The sequence below is a fragment of the Calonectris borealis genome, chromosome 8 (assembly GCF_964195595.1).
Source record: "Calonectris borealis chromosome 8, bCalBor7.hap1.2, whole genome shotgun sequence".
Taxonomy (NCBI): domain Eukaryota; kingdom Metazoa; phylum Chordata; class Aves; order Procellariiformes; family Procellariidae; genus Calonectris; species Calonectris borealis.
The window spans coordinates 28,682,105-28,701,665 of NC_134319.1; the positions used below are offsets into that span (position 1 = coordinate 28,682,105).

The 19,561-nt window shown below is 50.1% G+C and overlaps 1 protein-coding gene across 2 annotated transcripts; it reads left to right on the forward strand.

Annotated features, from left to right (window-relative positions):
- The first annotated feature begins 22 nt into the window (after positions 1-22).
- On the forward strand, positions 23-19,144 carry RGS4 (regulator of G protein signaling 4). 2 transcript variants are annotated; one of them, XM_075156581.1, is made up of 8 exons: positions 23-3,661; positions 7,656-7,838; positions 9,392-9,527; positions 11,569-12,118; positions 14,677-14,781; positions 15,757-15,818; positions 16,518-16,684; positions 17,223-19,144. In XM_075156581.1, the coding sequence occupies exons 4-8, from the start codon at positions 12,075-12,077 to the stop codon at positions 17,472-17,474; spliced, it is 630 nt and encodes a 209-aa protein (XP_075012682.1). In that variant the 5' UTR covers positions 23-3,661; positions 7,656-7,838; positions 9,392-9,527; positions 11,569-12,074; the 3' UTR covers positions 17,475-19,144. The 2 variants fall into 2 exon arrangements, with proteins under 2 accessions (XP_075012682.1, XP_075012683.1); XM_075156582.1 differs by lacking the exons at positions 7,656-7,838; positions 9,392-9,527.
- The last annotated feature ends 417 nt before the right edge of the window (positions 19,145-19,561 follow it).

Here is a 19,561-nt window from a genome sequence, read left to right on the forward strand (position 1 = left end):
TGCTGTCCTGTGCTTTTGGCTGCATAGTCCTAGTCCTGCTTCTCGGTGCATAGCGGTCCCAGGCTGGTAGCCTTTTACCTCCTGGGAAAAAATTTTATCTGCTTAGCCACGTGGTTGGTTGAAAGCTTCTGTATCTCATTCATTCATCCTGCGCTGACCTTCCGCAGGCTGTGTGGATAGCACACTCTGCTCTCCCTCCCTTCGTTCCCTGTGCAGGATTGCTCATGTTATAATTCTCTATGCTTTTCTCATTACCAGGTCTGTATTTACACTGCTTCTGAGCCCTGTACGTGCTAGATTCAGCTCTGCTCTTCCATGGCTGAATATTTGGAGATTCTGGACTGATTAGGAAGGGGCAGGGTGTCTCCATCCAAGCCCCTTGGAGGTCTGATCTGATGTACTTGCAGTTAAACAAAATATTTGCTTCACTGAATTGTAAACTCTGGGTAATTGGGCCAGTTAGTTTATCAGTGGAGGCTGGTTGAGATAGTCTTGTTTCTGCACCAGTACTGAAACAGGTTTCCTGAAAATACATTAGCAGCGACAGAACACAGAATAGGGCTGGATAAAAATTGGATGGAGTCTTGGCTGGGAATAACTTCCATGTCCCTACATAATAACACCTGAGCGTGTACTGTGGGTCAGGCTGGGGGTAGCATATCTTCCCCTCGCTTTCTCATGAACAACTCCAGACAATATATGAAAGGGAAATTGAAGGGGGGGGGGGGGGAGGGAAACCCCTCTGCACTTAGAGCTGTCCCCCTCCCCTTCTAGCCTCTGCTGCACATTACCTTGTGTGAGTCATGCAGAACAAAGACAAGCAGGATTTTAGATCTAATTTCTTTAAAATTTGAGCCCACTTTGGTCTCTGCTGCTGACAGAGTCCAACCTGCCTCCCCTACTGGACTGATGGGTTTTAGGCCAAGTGCGCATATATTAGAGAATTTAAAAAGCAGTAAAACAGCACAGTGGGATTCAACCTCTATTATCCAGAAGCCATAAGTAAAGGCAATCCACAGCTGGATGCAGGGAAATGGAGAAAAACAGAAGCAAAAACCTCTCCTGTCAACACTAGGTTTCATGCAGTGGAGTAACTCTGTTGAGCTCAGCACTGTCACGTTGATGTACCTCAGCTATGAAAGTACATGGTGTGGGTGTCATCTGTCGACAGTGCCTGTTCCCTCCTAGTATGAGCATCTTGGTGTGAAGTCCTTTTGACAAACCAGCCCTGGGGATGTGGCACCAGCCCGAAGATGCTAAACTGGAATACGCTGGCCCGAGGGCAGTGAGTTCTTGAGCAGGAGCAGTCTGAGTTTTCATGAGAAATACCTTAAGCCATGCTTTCAGCGGTTATGGCACTGCTTGAGCAGGTGATGCTCTTGGTTCCACTCCTTTCTCCATCACTTTTTTTACTTTTTGTGATTGGGATGCAGCTGGCAAGACAGCTGGCCTCTGTGCCTCCTGGCTTACTTTCTTTACATCTCATTGATCAGAGGCTGCTTCAAGAGTTGCTCATTAACCCTCGAAGAGAAAATTCCTGTTGGAACACAATTTTTGCTCGATACGGAAAGTATCACAGTCCTCACTGGGAGGCTGCAACAGAAGAGCTCTGCAGACCAATGGAAGCATGCCCAGGTGCCTTTAGATTACTGTAGCACAGAGTCCCTCAGCATAACAAGGATATGAGCACCAGTGATTAGCAGAGAAACCAGGCTTGGGGGCTTGTTTTGATTTCTGCTTCAGCCTTCCAATCTAACACAATTAATGCACATCAGGGAGCAGGGCAAGGAGACACTTTGTTCTCATATCTTGCAAAGTCAATCAGTTGCATAATACGAATCACAGAGGCAGCAGGAACGTGATCAAGTGCAGAGAAGGGACGCATCAAACGCTTTATTGTGGCTATGGGGAAGGGTGAGCCAGGCCTCTCTCTACCCAACTTATCTCTCCCAAACTGCCTTTCAGCCTGTTTTGTATCAGCTGCCTGTCACTCTAAATCCAGCTCAGACTGCAAGGTAGCTTCCCTGGAGCCCCTGTCTATTAGAATAGGAGTGGTAAGCACCCCCAAAAGCCTCCAGAACAATTTGGAGTTTAAATTAGCCACTTCCTTTGCATTAGCCTCACAGCGGGGCAGGGATTGCTCAGGGTCTGTGCAACGCTGTGTGCTGAGCAGCGCGTGGTTAGTGCGAGACAGGTGAGAGACAGCACCAGGGCAGGGTGTCACCCCGGCCCTTTGATTCAAAGGGCTCAACTCTAAGGGGGAAATGGCCTTTTTTCTTAAGATAAGGCTTAAACTCGGAGCTCCTGCAGCTTGGGAGAGGTGTCTAGGCAGCTGGTCTGGGGTGGTGCAAGTCGGTTTCTTTCTATCCCCCTGCCCATCCTTCTGAAGCTGGGCCACTGTGCAACCAGGAGTACCTGTCACACCATCCTCACACCTGATGTGAGCACCAGGGGTCCAGGTATCGTGGTAGCCTCTTTCCCCTCCTGAGGCTTCTGCTTTTCTTTCATCAACACATGCTTAAAAATTTTACAAATCCGTAGTGCTTATTCAAAACTTGAGCTGCAGATGTACTAGCCCACATGAGAGGGGACAGATCTTCCACACAGAGCAGAAATTGCAACACCCTAACTGAGGGTGAGCCTGAAAAAGCCATACATGTTTTTGGCAGCGTCTGTCTCTGACAGGGAAGAAATATCTCATTGAAACTTGATGCTGACTTAGAAAATGGCAGATGACCAGTCTGTTCTCTCCCAGCACAAAGTTTGATGTGATGCCTTACCAGATGCTCTGTGCACACCTGCTGGCAGCTAAGCCCCACATATTTCGGTTGAAGGAAGCAGGGTTACAAGGTGGATAGCAGTGAGGTATGTTGAAGGGAGAGGGGGCAAAAGGAAATCATTCCAATATGAGCCTTCCAGGTATCTGCCACCCTCTTAGGCAATTTCCTTCTTTGCCTAACAGCAAGAGCATCTGCTGTTGAAAGCCCATCTGAAAGCTGTTGGAGCGTATAATGACTGTGAGGGGCTTCTGGGTTTTCTGTCTCCACTTTGTAAATTCATCTCTCATCCTTGTTATATTAGCACTATTTTTAGCTGCTCTTACTCAGAACATAAGTGATTCTCCATTATGAATCTCAAGCACAAGATAACAATAAAGACAGTTAGGGATGTTGCCAAGCAGAAGGGTCATGCTGGAGGCCTGTGCCTGGCACAGCTTCCCTAGAGATCCTACCACACTGGCCAAAGCACTGGGGCACTTGTTTCAGCTCTCAGTGACCTCCCTTGCAGGGCAGCAAGGCCACTCAGTGCATGCACATGCTGCCTCCAGAGACAGCCGAGTCTCCCTGGAGACCCTTGGCTGCTGGACTGTGTTCCCAAGGATCGTCTTGTCCAGATGCCATGGGACGTGTCCTCCTCCTTCCCACGGCTCATCTCTGGGGCCTCTCCTCACATAGCTTCCTGCCTCCTCTGTACATCACTGACCACTTCTTCCCCTCCTGCTCTCCTCCTTTCCAGCTCTCATGACCCCAGCCTTTCCCATTTCTAGCCAGCATGGCTCCATCCTGTTCCTCAGCCTGGCCTTCCCTCCACAGGCACCCCAAGACGCTGGTGTTCACGGGGCAAGGGAGGAGTAGATCTGGGGTCTGCTGACGGCAAAGAGGTAGGACACATCTCACAGAGCGGAGGTGAATGCAGAGTGACATGAGGCTATCTCAGGGACAGAGGGAGAGGACAAGCAATGCCCAGGGAGGATTTGCTGGCTGATAGGATATTGGGCGTATTTTTATGGGCATCTAGTGCTCTCTGTAACAAACCAGGGGCCATGCCTGGCAATCCTTTCCAATTGGGACAAGCCCGTGAAATTAGGCTGTGTGGCAACCTCACGTGAGGGTTTTATGGGTGAAGTTTAGCTGGACTGACTGGGACTGCAGCATTATTTCACAAAATGGGGAAACACAATTTGTCAGTACTACCCTCACTAGAGGCTTGCAATTTCCTACAATGCACAAATAAGATAAACACTCTGTACTTATGGAATATAAAACACTTTGTACATGACGGCAGTCAATTTATACCGTGATAATGCTGAACAGTACAACTCCTTTCAGAGCCATGTTTGTCTTTAGAGCTAGCTTGTCTCTACAGTGATCAGAAATAGTACCCTGGATCTGAACATACTTCATCTGAGAAAATCCAGGTCCATAATGTATCTTTGTGGCTCCATCTCTGAAATTATCCAAGGCAACAGCATCTTTGATTTTTGCATTATATCCTTGGGACCACAAGTCCTCTGTGGATGACAGTTTGAGGATTGCTGCAACAGGTCTTGGTCAGATTCCTATGTGATCCAAGTGATCCTGTGTTAGATGAGCCAGTTATGGATACCGGAGGCTTGATTTAAAACAGGTATAGAAGCCCATATTTTTTCCTTCTGTGTTGAAACTTATTTCTAGCTAAAACACCAAAGCACAAATGTGCCTTGGGATAGCAGCTTGCAGGAGTCTCACCTGCTGAGCCAGTAATTGCAGTCTTTAGCATCCAGCCTACATCCAGAGTACCAGAAAGACAAGCAAACACGGTTTCAGAAGAGACAGTAAGATCTCAGCCACGTGCATCCTGCTGAGAAGTTCACAAGGATGAAATGTAACAACATGGAGCATTTATTTCTTTTTTGGAAAAAGGAGAAATTTCTAAATGATGAAGCACTAAATATTGTCACTCTCAGCGTGATGCCATGAGCATCAGCTGCAGGGCACAGCCATGTACCATGTGCCATAGATTTTGCTCACAGCTCTTTCTCTGCTTTTTTTTTTTCCTCTGTGGCACAGTGAAGCCCAGGTCTGCTTGGATTTTCATCACTGCTGCAACATAAATTTTAAGTAGCAAGAGATCTTGGCAAAACAGAGCTCACCGAGCAGTGACTGTTTTTCGTGTCTTTGTATGTCTATTATATACTGTATGCATTCCTATGCAATCAACCTCCGCAGCAAGTGACATTTTCCCAGGGTAGCAATTCCACATTTTTGCTACATTGGATGTTTGCCACTTGCAGTTTCATTCTGTCCAATTCACCTCCAAGACACAGATCAAGGAACTTCAGGCTAGGATCAACAGTTTTCGGTGCAGTTTCCTTTTGTTGCTCTCTTTTTGTGATTTCTAAACTAGCTGCACATCAGGCCTGACTGGTCCGTGGAATACCTGGCACCTTTTAGAATTGCCCTTCAGGCTGGGGCCACATCAAGAGCATTTACTTCAACCCTAAGTCACCTCAGCCGTTGTATGCAGCAGGCTGGCATCACGCAGTGCTTTTGAATGGATGGTGTTTCTCTGCTGCAGGTGCTTGTCCTTGCTTTTGTGTTTCTTTAGCCTACAATCATGATGCTCTGCAACCCCATCCGCAGACTTGTCAGACATCACCTTTTCAATAACTGGCATACCCTTGAGACAGGCATTGGCAGATGCTTGCTGCTTCCAAGCTGCCTTTTGTAAGCAGGCTTATAGAATCAAACAACTAAACTGTGACTGGAGCAGTAAGCAACGTGCTTTGGATGCTGAGCCATGACCCCACTGACAAAATGTCCCCTGGGCTTTGCACTTCTGAATAAAGCCTTTGTTCCCTGGCATGGGCCCTTGTGGTATTAGAGCAGGCTCTAATTCTGCTCAGCTGCCACTGGAAAGGTAAGAGGGAAGGAAGGAAGGGCCAGCTAAGGTTAAGACAGTAGATCTCACTAGATCTGCAGCGATGAAAGATTTAGCCTTTTAGCCTGTAACTTCACATCCTCTAGTAATTGTCTAGGCAGAAGATAGCTCAATCACATTGAAAAGTTGGGCTTTTTAAAGCTGTAGAAAGGAAGTCACTGCACAGCTGGGTTGCTAAGGTGCAGAAGGCATGAGGACCGGTTTTGTGGTACACTGTAAATAAAGGTGTCTTAATTTCTGACGCATCAACCCTCTTCCTGCCTCCCTTTATGCCTCCTTCTCCCCTGTACCTTAGGGCACGTTCGGGTGAAGCAATCTGCCCACGAGCGAGAGGTCCCCAGGCGAGGTGTGCGCAAACCACTGACTGTAAGCTAACGCGGTGATGGGCCCGATGACAGGGGTCAATCTGAGCTGTCCCACCATCGCCCATCACAGCTCCTGTCTCAATAGGGGATCTACCAGTAAGCTTCAAATAGTAAGTGCAAACAGCTTGCAAAGAAGAACATGAAGGAACACAGAATTGTATGTTTAAATGAACAGCAGCTAAATTCATGTTACACTGTATTAGGTCAAAATACGGAGTGAAAATGCTTAGATCTGGTTGCTGTCAGGGGTGAAATTGTTTGCTGTGAGCAGTCCGTGGTGCGTGTCTCACTAGAGCTGCCTTTGCTCAGTGGGAGCAGCACCCAGCTCTCGGGTGCTGCGCTTCAGCCAGGGTGTGTGAGCTGAGGAGGGGCTGGCAGCACACAGACAGGACAAAACCAGCTGCTTCACACCCCCAGGCACGTTTCAGGGGCAGAAGAAGCCATGGCAGCGTTGGGGTCTGGCACTGGGAGACTTCCAGAGGAGCTGCAGGCAGAGCTGGGACACAGTGCAAGCGTCCGTTTGGTGTCCCTTGCAAAAGACCTGCTGGTGTGTCCCTGCCTGGGGGCTATGCAGCCCTGGGGATGATCTACACAGTTTTATATTGACCAAGTGCAACTGGCTTGCACTAAGATTCGTTGAGGAATAGGCTAAAGAGCTCTCAGGACCAAGAGTGGTCCCTTTTCATACATTTTAGAATAAAAGGAGACTGGAAGAAAGCCATGCTCTAAGAGGGCATGAGTTATATAGTCACAGAGCTATTAACCTTTTGATCAGTGCAGGAGCACTATTAGTATGGATGATAGCAGGCTCATTTGAAAAAGGTGGTGATATAATTGATACCAGCTGACGTGATTTAATGGAAAAATAGACCTTTTCTAATGAGCTTAATAGTGCTTTTATGAGGGAGTAGTGGCAGTGAAATAGATTTATAAATGAATATGGCTTGCTATCAATATTTGGCTTAAAATGTCATAAAATCCATATTAAATGGACTAAAAGTGGCTAAATGAGACATTTCAAAGTGTTTTTAGTGTTGGGAAAGCATCAGTGAACAGGCATATGTTGGCTTGGTTTGTGGTCCAGTGTTACTCAAAACTTTCTAAGTGGTTAAGAGGAAACGTTTAAGGGGCTGTTAATCAAGATGGATGATGAGACAGGGATTTGGGAAATTGGAAGGCATATTACTCAAATTATAGCTTTTTCTGTTGTCTGATGCCCACAAAGAAGCCAGACAAAAAAAAACCCACTTACTTCATTAGCAAATCCAAACCAGGAGAAAAAAAAAGTCCATTTGGGCTGAACAAAATTCTTCCTTTGATACAAGATGAAATATTTTCTTCTGGGTAGTAACTGGAGTAGTAGGCAGAAACTGAGGGTTGAAGCAAAGAAAAACCCAACCAAAACCCCCCAAATTATTAGGAACTTCCAAGCACTTAGAAATGACAAAAATCCACTGATGTTGTAGGTGCATGTATAAGTGGAAAACACTTGAGAGCATGGGAAAATTGTATGAGTTGTACGTTTGGTTGTATGAATTGTATGAAGTTGGGGCTAAGGACCGTGCTGAATGAACGTGCTAACGTTTACAGAGCGTCACTTCAGAGAGGAGCAGGCTCAGCAAGAAACTATGACAGGAAACCAAAGCTGCTTTGCCTTTAAAAGTTCATCTTTGCTTCGTCCAAGAGAAGCAGAAAGGTGACTGGGTCGGCCTGGAGGTACATCCACTTGAGAAGGTTTCTGTGTGAGCAGCGAATTAACCGTGTGGCGGGATGGTGAGTCATCCCCCTCGTCAGGGCTAATTTGGGAAGAGATGCTCTCTCCTCAGAGGCTGCCTCTGGGGGCTGGTTGCGAGGGCCATGTCTGTGGTCACGCGTGAAGTCAGGCGGTGCACTGCAGAGACATGGGAAAGAACGATTTCCTCAGACTATGCTGTGGGACAGCGTTTCTGGGAATCCCAGTGCTGGCTGGGGGACCCTATGGGGACAAGCGTGGCCTCGTCTTCTAGAGAGGTCAGGCCGTAGTCAGTGCCCTGGGACAGGAAACGTGGCTGCATGCAGTGTCACGCACAGGCACGCGCTGAGCTTATTCATCTAAACTCAGACCCAAACGGTCCTTCCAGGGCTCTCTGCTCCCAGCTCATTAGCCGTAATTCAATCAAAGCACGCATGTATGTGGAGAAGATGCAGCCCTTGTTACTGGAAGGAAATCTTACCCGCTAACGGATGTACTGGAGAAGAAATCAATGGCGGGGGGGTTGCACTGGAAGGGATTTTGTGCAAAGAGTGCTTGGGGCTGGGGTATTGGCCAAGCAAATCAGGGAGTTCAGCACAGCTGCAGCCCCCTCCCCGCAGCAGGGCTTGGTGCCGGGGCCGCTCACGTGGGCAGAAGTGTCCCCAGGGCAGCTGTTCGCACCGGGCTTCTGCAGCCTGGGGCTTTGGGGAGCAGTGCCACCCTGGTTAGTGCTTCTCAGGGGTGTGGGAGCTGCTCCGGCTCCTCACAAATGCTGTGTGCAGAGCAAATCGGGGGCCAGACGTGTATTGGGATGCGGATGCCCATGAGAAAGATGGGCAGTGCTCTGCCCAGTGTCCCCCTGTGCACCCAGGCAATTTGCTAGCCCAGTCCCAAGGCGCCTGGCAGGCTTTGTGAGACATGAAGAGGAGGAAGAGTGGGAAGAGCGGGCCACTGTTGGCCTCTGCAAGGCGGCCAGGGAAGGCAGCAGTGACAGGAGAGGCTCTGGCCCAGCAGCACATCCTCACAGCTCCCATGTCATGCCCTTCTCCGTTTCCAGTGACGCAAAGCAGCCGTCTTCCTTGCGCACTAGAGCATCCCGCAGCACGCTGCTCTGAGATGGGAAGGGACTGAGGCGGGAGAGCCCCACGCTGTCAGGAGAGCAACAGCCTGTAGTAGCTCGGCTCTGGGCAATGACCACCAAAGCAGCGTTCCCTGTGCTCTCTGCCTCCTCCCACAGCCTGCCGCTGGGCTGCAGCTGAGCCCCGGCACACATCCCACACGCACTTGCGTATGGGGGTGAACGCACGTGTGTGATGTTTTTCCCTAGCCGTGATGGTGGGAGGGAAAGCTCTGCTTCATAGCCTTGTCTCTAGCTGCTTGGGGAGGCAGGGCGGGGGATGCAGCAGGGACGAGTGGGTGGGGGACGAGGGGTGCCACAGTGGGAACCGCAGACGTTTACTATCGCGCTGTCTCCTGTGAGCCCCTGGGTGCTCCCAAAGCACCTCGCGGCCAAGAGATGTATTGGCCAGGGAGCCCCCACCCCCAGCCTTGCACCCCCCAGCCCATTCTCGCTGCTGATTTCTCCATGCCGCAGGTGAAGCGAGGCAGAGGTGACGTGACAGGCGTAAAATGTGGCATAAGCTGCCGCTTCTCTCTGGCAGGGAGGAGGAGATTTTGGTGTTGAGCACAGCACGGTCTGTGCCCTGGGAGAAGAGGCCTGACTATGAAGGGTAAGAGATGGAGGGGGGTACTTTTGATTGGGGAGCAGCTAAGAGGAGGGGGGTACTTTTGATTGGGGAGCAGCTAAGAGGATATTAAACTGCAACAGCTGGGAACCACAGCTTAGAGGAGAAACAGTACACAAACCCAAACTCCTCACATGGGGGCCAGACTGAACCAGTCTGTGTTAATGAACTGGAAAAAGGGAAATTTCAACTCCAGCAGTTCTAGGAATCTGCATACCCAGTCCAGGGAGGATGGTTTTAATTGCAAAGCCCTTTAGGCTGGCTGTTGTGATGGCAGTGTTAGAAATTTCTTATTACAGCTTGCTCACACAGAAATGGGGGAATGCAGAAGATGACTTGATGTTGACAACACCAGCATTCGAGTGTCATTAGAGCCATGCAGCGAATGTGCTTACAATCCACAGAGAATTGTGATATTCCTAAATCTGGTTACACACCAGTTTGCAGAGAAACTGCAGAATTTCTGTGTTCTGCACAGAGGTTCCCTGCCCTAGCAAGCAGCCTTTTGGAGCTTCCTGAGCCAGCAGGTCAGGCTCTGGCTGCCAGGGTTAGGGTCAGGGTTAGAGCTTGCAGACACCTTGACCATGTTGGCCAGCTGAGCTCTTGAATCGCTTGAATGAACGTGCTGCAGTTGCACACGAACAGCAGTACCATTGCACAAGTTTGAGATTAAAATTAAATTAATTAAATTAAATATTTAGCAATTAATTAATTAATTAGTTAAGTTTTTTCCCTGTTGGCCATATTCTGCCTTTTGGCTTCTCTCCTCCCCAAACAGAAGACATCAGAGAGCTTTGGCACCAACTCTGCCAGTGCTCAGTCACTCCTACAGATCCACCCCAGCGCTGTCAACTCACCAACACTAAAAACAAAAGGGGATTCACTCAGTTACACTGCCCTGCGCTGGAGCTGATTTTTAGTCCAAACAGTGCAGGACTTGCAGGCGTGTTGCCTGAGGTTTGGCAACAGGACAGTCACCTTCATACAAAAGCATTTTAAAGTTAATCAGAGCATTGCCTTTCAGCACAGTTAATGATCTGAGAGGATGCAGTATGCCAGGGCAGGTAAACTAGTCTGGGATTTGGGTTGTCTGTGCTGCTGGCTGTAGGCTCTAGAGGCACACGAGGAAAAAGCTCACCCTGCAACTTTGCCCAGGTCATGGGCAAAGTATTTAAAGGGTTCTGGGGAGAGGGGGAGCAGCAGTGGGCAGCATGGGCAGACAGCCTGCTGTTGAACTGAAGCTTCTTTATTTCACAGCGGGAGCAAGACTTGAAGTGCAGCAGACCATAAGCATTTCCTTCTGCCCAAAGCTTTCCACTCTTTTATAATGATGGTGCAAGCTGTGCTGAGCTGTGACTCAATAAGTATCAGCCAATTCTCTCTCTCCAGAGGGGCAACTGCCTTCTGCACCCTCCAAGGGCTGAGGACAAGTGGCGTTGCTGGAGTCATTCTGCTCTCCTTTGGGACCACGGCAGAGCCAGGCAGCGCAGTCACCACCAAACATTCCCACAGCCAGGTGTTTCATGGGTTCACCCTTTAGCACAAAGTAGCCTCAACGCTGCCACAAAGTCCTCTCCAGGCAGGCACAGTTATGCCTATTGTTTTAATTAATCATCTTCCCTTGGGGTCTCAGGGACTCCTGAGTCCCAGGGTCTGGCTTTTGATTAGGGGCAAATGCAAATGGAGAAGGAAGGTGTTGCAGTGATACCCATATATCTAAGGCAGCCGTGTTGTCAACGTCCTGTCCTACTTTTTCCTACACATGTACATGAGCTGTCCCCAAATATGTGTGTGCCAGGACACACACATTTTCTATCCCAATAGTGATATGCCCCTCAGAGCGTTTTTTTCAGCCTCATCAAAGGCATATATCCACATGCCTCTAGAATAAAACGGGACAGTCTTATCTGCCTGGGTAGTTCCCTGGTGAATTTACATTCTTCTTTCCTTAGAGCTCTGGTTTCTCCAGTTGTTGGGATTACGGGAACCTTTTGTGTTTAAAATTCTCATCCCTTGTTTTCCCCAGGTTGTTTTAAATAGAAGGGGAAAATGAACAGAGGAACCAGCAAAGCTCACCTCACTTCTCAGAATTGATTCTCTGACCCTTTTTATTGTCTGTGCCCCTCTGAAAATCTCCTTCAGCTTTTATCTGCACCGTTCCACCTTTTGCAATAGAGGAAAGCCCCTGAAGCTTTTTCCGCCCTTTTAAAAGAATCCGCCTCTGCAGCCAGACACCAAGCTTCATTTCTGGTAAGGATTTCAATCCCACTCACTCCTTTGTCTTGGCTTATACGTCACCCTCTTCCTCTTGGGTGGGCAAAAAGGGGATGGATGCTGCCGCTGTGCTGACTCCTGACTGGGTCAGCGAGTGCTGCTGGGCTGTCTGGGCTAGGCTATAAAACAGAGCCAAGGCAGCGCAGCTGGCTGAGAGACGAGACTGAATTCTGCAGACGGCGAAGGACGCGCACGCAGCCTCTGCCGCCTCCTGCGTTGTTGTTTTTCCTGGAATACAGAACCAACCTCGGGAGCAAGATGTGCAAGGGACTCGCTGCACTGCCAGCCACTTGCTTAAAAAGGTACTGTTTATTTCTGAGCATCTGTTAATGATCTTGTTAGTCTGGAGATACGCTGATGTATTGCACTTTGCGTCTGAAGCAGAAGTGGTGGATTCGGCTCTGATTCTTTTGTAAGATTAGATGCAAATGGTTGTTATGGGCGCTTTTTTTTCTGTTAGTCAGAAGCAGAATTGCCTAAAGGTTTTGTACAGAGCTGTGGGAACTCTAAACCCATCATTTCCATTAGCAAAACAAGCAGCTTTTAGCATTGCTATATTTTAATATGCCTGTCATCTGCTTCTGCCGCAAGCTTTGCACCCCTTTTCTCCTTTGAATCCTGTTTCTCTGCTGAATTTTCTTTTCTTGATTTTTTGAGGGGGGAGCAAGGCAGACAGGATGTAAAAAAATCGAGGACCATTCCCCAAAACGCATCCCAAATGCAGAAACCCAACCAGGCAGGACCAGACACCCGGCCGCCAGCGGGCAGGGCGGGGATGCAGGCCAGCCCAGGGCACCGCGGATCTGGATGCGGCACCAGCCGGTGTGGGGTCAGCCTGTACGCCCCGGGTGTGTACTGATGGTGAGGGACCAGGCCGGGCTGTACCCCCGGTGCACAGCACTATGGGGCCGGTGTGGGGCTGGCCGTACCCCCGTTGTGCGGTGCCGGTCAGGATGGGCTGAGCTGTACCCCTGCCCTGGGTGCAGGATCTGGCTGCATCCCAGTGTGCGGTACCAGCCAGGCATCCCAGTGCTGGCAGAGCGGAGCCTGTGCACCCCCAAGCACGCCCTTGGCGGCACGGCCTGCCCCGCAGCCCAGCGTGAGGGGGTCTCTATGCCTGCAAGGTGGCCGTGAGCCCTCCTGGGGGGGTGTTACTCCCTTTCAGGTGCTATGGGTCCTGGAGACCCCCAGCAGGGTGGCCCGGGTGCCCAGAATGGCACCGGCCCCACAAAACTCCCTGCTCACCCAGCCCATGCAAACTTGCACGGGTCTCTGATGGCGCAGCTCCCTTTCTGGCCGCTCATGCCCCCAGGAGCACTTCTGAGGCGGCTTCCCAGTGGCTGTGCAATGGGAGAGGGTTGGAAAAGTACAAACCGAGACTCAGCCTGCTCTCATCTGGGAGAAAAAGCTCCCCGCTCATGGTGGATTTGAAAACAAGTGCTGAAAATGTGAGGAAAAAATATTGACATTCTCCCCTCCAATTTGCAGGAACATTTGACGGGGGAAAAAAAAAAGAACATTTGAAAAAATGCAAAGGAAAATAAAGTTCACATCTTTTAACCCCTCTGTTCAGGATTCCCAAGAAAATCCCTCTCTCCCAGAAAGCTGCGGGACTCGCTGCAAGCAGCAGTGTCTCGTTTCCTTCTGCTGCCGCCTTCCTGCAGACCTGAGCGGCCTCCTTCTTCTGGGGGCAGGCAGCACGAGGCAGCCCCGGTCTGGCAGCGCAGAGTACCCGACGTCTGCCTGGGCAGGGCCTGGATGTCGGCCCTGGTCACACGCACTCTGCTCTAAAGAAGCTATGGGTTTCCTTCGCTCTCACCCTAGTGCTGGAGTTGTTGAGGAAACACTTATAAGCACAAGCAAGCAGTGAGATAAGATATGGCCGGGACCGCTGACAGGGTGCTCTGGCTGGAGCAAAGAGCAGTGCTGGGCGGCTGAGCAGCTACCAGAGCTCAGCCCTGCAGCACAACCTCTTGCTCTTTTCCAGGCTCTGATCTGAGGAGCGGAGAAGAATTTCCTGCTTATGCTGTTGTTGCACCCTGCAGCAGGCCAGGGCTTGCACCCCTGAGCAAGCAGGACTGATTTACCTGCCCCCTCGATCTTAAACTGGAAGGAAATCCAGAGAGATGCTGAGGCCGATACCAGCTGCATATCTAGATGCTGCTCTCAGGCAATGGTTGTCCTGAGCATGCTGGAAAGCAGAACAAAATCAAGCATGCATCCTTGTAGGAGCTCACCGTGGAGCAAGGGAGTCGCCTGCAGTCAGCGTGGGCTGGCTGTGGTGAAGCTCCTGGCTCATCCCCTGGTCTCACCCCACGGTCCCGCTCCTCGCCCTTCGCTTCCTCCCTGCCCTCCGTGTCACGCGCAGCTGCTTGGTGGGGTGGCCTGGCACGGCCCCGCTGCTCCTGTGGCTGCGAGATGAGGTGGGGGGATGGCAAGGGCTGCAGGAGAGGATTAGTAAGCCTGTAAGAACTGGGCACCGGTAGCGGGGCAAATCACTTTAGGGAGAAGTGACACATTTACAGCACGATGATGCGGTTCTGTCACAATATTTTAACTGTAAACAAACAGTAGGAAAACAGCAGCTTCTCCCCCTTTGCCAGCCCTGCCTCCAGGCTGATGACCTTCTCAGCAAGAAAATGGTGCTGGTGAACATGAAAAATGACTTCTTTGACGGTTGTATTTGTCTAGCAACAGAAACATGCATTATGTGAGGAGTGGAAAGTCAGCACTGGAGTCACTAGCAGTGACCTGCATTTGTGTCACTGAGTAATGCGGAAGGCGCTTATTGCGGGTGAGGAGGCTGCAGAGGGAGTTGTAACGCATTATCTTCATCTCGTTCTTCAATTGTTTCTTTCAGTGCCAAAGACATGAAGCATCGTCTGGGCTTCTTGCTGCAGAAGTCAGACTCCTGTGACTACAGCTCTTCCCAGGGCAAGAAGGAGAAAATATCTTCAAGCCAGAGGTAAGAGCAGATGCTGCCGTGTAGTTAAGCCCAGGCTGGCTGCAGCATGTTTACTCCTTCACTGAGCTGAACTTCATTAGCATTTCTGCTGCTGCTTCCCAGTACCTCCTGAGCACCTGTGTGTTTGAATCTAGTGTGGCAATAGTCCCCAGGTATTGATAGACCCCTTCCATGAAGCAGGTTGAACGAGAGGTCCCTTTCTGCCAACACTTCTGTGATTCAATATGCATGTGCACAAGGAAAGACTTGTGCAGTCTCCTGCGCAGGGGAATAATGCCATCACCAGACACAGTGCGACTTGACACGTTGCAGAATCAGCATCACTGTCTCTTTGAGTTGGATTTGTGCAATGGTCCACACAGCTGCACAGAGATATTGGCACAAAAAACAGAGTGAGCAGCCTGTCAGGCTGCTCTCACTGAGGTGCGAGTCGATGGTGTCCTTTCCAAGGAGGACTCCAAAGGCCAAGGTGTGTTCCTGGAATAGATGAGCCCTAGGATGTTCTGGTATGGTAGGGGGAATGAATGCAGGATGTGTTCCCACATATGTTCCTCATATGTTTCTAGTTCCCACATTCCTCTCTCTTCCATATAGCTACTCTTCCCCTGACAGGTTAAAGAAATCAGCACTCTGGAGTTCACTGATATGACCTGCAAGAGTGATCCCAAGTCCGTGCCCCATCAAGAGATGCAGCCAGTCACAAAATAAACACAAAGTCCCCAACAATTTTTCCAGGAAAATTCCTTTCCAGCCCATGGCTGGTGACAGGGATTGCAAACCGGAATTTCTATAGATTAGATCTGGGATCCCCAGGGGTCTCTCTAAATGTAAAGCAGACATTTCCTTCTTGGTCGTGTATGCTTTTACAACAATCAGGGAAAGAGATTTTCTAATGGTGCTGAGCAAAAAACCAAATTTGTCCTTTCTGTACTTCCCTTAAATCTTCCCTGTGTTTCTCTCTTTGTCTCCTTTTAGGGTTAGCCAAGAGGAAGTCAGAAAGTGGGCAGACTCTTTGGAAAACTTGATCCATCATGACAGTAAGTAAAGAGGACCCTTCTGCTGGAGATGTTGAGGGTGCTGCCTGCAAAGTGTGTGTGCACAGGCCTTTGGGAGGGGTGGTGAAGGTTGCTTTTGGTCAGATCCAAGGGACAATCCCAATGTGTCATGAGTGGGGCTTTGGCCTACTGGTGAGCTGTCCCTTTTGTGAAGGCAACTGGTTTAGCCCTGTGCAAGGGGAGGGCAAGACTGCAGCACACAGTTAACAGTGGGTTAAACAAGAACCAACAAGGGGAGGAACTGTCTGCAGGTGAGCCCATGGGACACTTTGTTTTCCAGTCGGTTCCAGGCTACGCTGATGTCCTTGATGTTTCCTTTGTGTTGTTCCCATGGCCTGAGACTCTGTGATGTGTGTTGGCTGTCTCCTCGGGGCCTCCTGGGAACACGCGAGTTGCTTGTGTTCTCCTGGCTGAGCCACTGGAGGTCACAGTGGGGGAGCAGGCAGCTGAGGACCCACGTGTCACATCCCCATGGGGCCTGTCTGAATTCCAGCCTCCCTCGGCATGCACGAGTGACTGCTGTGAGTGACTGCTGTAGAGGCAGGCAGCCGTCCACAGGGGAGCTGCTCATTCAGCTCTAGGAAGGAGAACGCGGAATTGCTGTTTGCTGGGGTTCATGGGCATGACTATCCAGGAACCAACACTCTTACCTGATCTGGTTTTCCTCTAAACAATTCGTAGGAGGACTGGCTGCTTTCCGTGCTTTTCTCAAATCTGAGTACAGTGAGGAAAACATCGAGTTCTGGGTCAGTTGTGAGGACTACAAGAAAACCAAGTCACCAGCCAAGCTCAGCCCCAAGGCCAGAAAGATCTATGATGAGTTCATCTCAGTGCAGGCTACAAAAGAGGTATGTGCACAGAACAGTTGTTGAGCAAAGTTATCACCCTAAATCCTGAACCAGGCCAGCAGCACAGGGAAGTAGAGATCTGGTAGTTTGACAAGAGTTGAATGATGCTGCTTCTCTGTTAGTTAGCAAGCAAATGGTGTCATTTTTATTGCTTTCACATTAAACTTGGATAGAGAGAAAGTGGGTTTAGTTGCAACCATGTGGCCATCCCATGTGCACACTCCAACGGGAGAAGCCCGAGAGGACTATGATTCCTAGTGTTCCAGCTGCTCCCGTGCAGTTGTTCGAGTTTCCCGGCTGGCTGCATCCCAGAGGGATATGTGTCAGTCTCCCCTGACAGTTTGTCTGGCAGCAGAGATGCATTGGTATCCAGCTGCACATATTCTGCCAAGGCTACAGGGTGTCCAACGGCCATTTCAGACCACTGCCCGTCAAGGACAGCTTAAATACACTCGGTGAAGAGACGCTTGGATTTTTCTTTAGCTATGCTAGCCACTTCTGGGACAGATTCTACTTATGCTGTCCCTTTGGCCCACAGGTGAACCTGGATTCATGCACACGGGAGAAGACGAGCCACAATATGCTGGAGCCTACACTGTCCTGCTTTGATGAGGCTCAGAGAAAAATATTCACCCTCATGGAAAAGGATTCTTACCGCCGCTTCCTCAAATCCCCCTACTACCTGGACTTGGTCAGCCCCCCTGGTGCTGGCTGCGGCCCCGAAAACTGCAAAAGAAGCCACACTCACACCTTAGACTGCAACTCAAACATCATCTCTCAGTGCGCCTGAACCTGCAGCAAGGCAGGGGCGGGCTGGGCTCTCGCAAGAATATACGGCAGCAAAAGTGTTCATTGGCATGAAGCAACAGAGCTGTCTCCAATAGCTGTCTAATGTCCCAGTTGTATCCCATGTCATGCAACAGCCAGCATTTGTAACCCAAGCCAGGCTCAGTTTGTGTAGCAAACCCTCCTCTGACTCCATCGGTGTAGGAGCCCTGGAGTCTGTCTCTGACATGAAAGCTGGGTGCAGTCGTTGTGTGTCCGCTGTGTTTCTGCGAGCCCTGCAAGCCCAGGAGGGCGGCGGGGGAGCACGTGCTCCGACCCAGCACTGCCCACCAAGGGACCAGACTTGCAACGTTGCAGCGTGACACCTAGCAAGGAGCAGGGGAAAGAGGAAGCCAAGGGAAGCATTGGGGACTGTGATCTCCCCTTTCTAATTGGCAAAAGCTTAGATAAAAAGGACTTGCTCTGGTCCTTAGCTGTTCATGTAGCTCCCAAATGTCTAGGCGTTCAGTAGTATTTGCTCAGAACTCAGGCTGTGCTGCATTACAGTAATCAGCCGTAGGAAGAGCTCCTACTCTTTCTTCAAGGGGGACCAAAACTTTTCAGACAAACAGCCTCCTTTGATCACCACAGCCACAATCGCAGGGAAGCTCTCCCCTCTGGCCGCTTCTCCCTCTGTAGCATCTAGTTTATGCTGGCCAAGGATCCTTCCTAGGGCTGTACAGAGCTATTATTTTGGGGGAGGTTCATTACTTCATATCTTCATGCTCCCAGGTTAAATACCGTAGCTGAGCAGAACAGAAACATGTTCCTTCTCTCCCAGACTGGCAGGTGTATATGACTAACCTGGGAGTGCCATCTGAACTCAGGTTTGCCTGCCCTGGCTTGTATGGAGCAGTTTGTGATGGAGTAGGACCACTACCACAACAGCTGGGGAGGAAAGACCCTGCCTGGGAGTACTTGAAAATGTCTTTTTTTTTTTTTTTTAATGTTATTTATGTGAGTTTATAAGTCAGTAGTAGCATGAATCACTTTTTTCCTGAAGATGGTAGGAGGAATGTGTCAGTCTCATTACTGCTCCTGGGCTTTGCCAGAGGGCAGCTTACTTTTTAATCACTGCGGTTAGACATGGCCTTCACGGGGGCTTTGGGGCTGACACTGACCTGCCGTTGGTGGATGCAGGACTTGCTGCCTTGGGCTGCAGTGCCGGGTATCGCCAGCCAGCAGCTGGGACCGCCTGCTCTGAGCAGCCCAGTGGCTGTCGGTGACACTCTCCCCCAACCCTTGGTCCCTCCTTAGTTGGATATTGCTGCTCTGACAGCCATGTATTCCTCGCTCTGCATCCCAGCCCGGACAACGGTTCTCACACTGGGGTTTTGACATGGCAGGAGGCGGCCGTGGTTCTCCGGTAGGCACGTCCAGGCCCACAGAGGAACGTCTCTTTTGACATTTGCTTTATTTTGTATTTATTAGATTGTACTGACACATACCACCCCTGCATGTTCAGCTAAGAGATGGAGAGGCTTGCTAAAGCTCTGAACATGGCCAAGCATGTGGCTGTGTTTTATTTTCCCCTGGTACTGGGAACTCTTGATAACTATTGCAAAAACTGTATTGATATTTAAATAACGATGAATGCATTCTAAATAAAAATATTTGCATTAGTCCCTTCTAAAATGCCATTGTGTGAACCAAAGAAAATGCATGGAGATGCAGTTCATTGGCCAAGGTTACTCTAAAAAGTCAGTTTTCACTCAGAGGTGGTTTTAAATTACGGAAAGATGGAACAGCCGTTATATCCTTCAGATACCCTCGGCACCGTGAGCCTGGGGGATGCGGGGCTTTTGGGGGTCCACGCTGTGCCTGACAGCGAGCTCGGCGCAGGGGCCGCCCATCCTTGCCGACGGGCTGGGGTGAGCATGAGGCCCCCTTGACAGCCTTGGAGGGGGGAACGTAAAGGAGCACCTTCTCGCTGCAGATGTTTTCACACCCAGAGCTGGCGCTGGGGATTTTCCTCTGGACCAGCCTGCTGGGGTGATGTTTTTATGCCCTTTTCAGTTTCCTGAGAAACCACCACATCTGTTGCAGCAGAAG

What these genes read in the sequence shown, in the direction of transcription:
- RGS4 (XM_075156581.1), top strand. Translation starts at nt 12,075, where the DNA reads ATGTGCAAGGGACTCGCTGCACTGCCAGCCACTTGCTTAAAAAG. An exon ending in CCAGCCACTTGCTTAAAAAG is followed by an intron (nt 12,119 to 14,676) that starts GTACTGTTTATT and finishes TGTTTCTTTCAG; the next exon opens with TGCCAAAGACATGAAGCATC. An exon ending in CAGTGCAGGCTACAAAAGAG is followed by an intron (nt 16,685 to 17,222) that starts GTATGTGCACAG and finishes TTTGGCCCACAG; the next exon opens with GTGAACCTGGATTCATGCAC.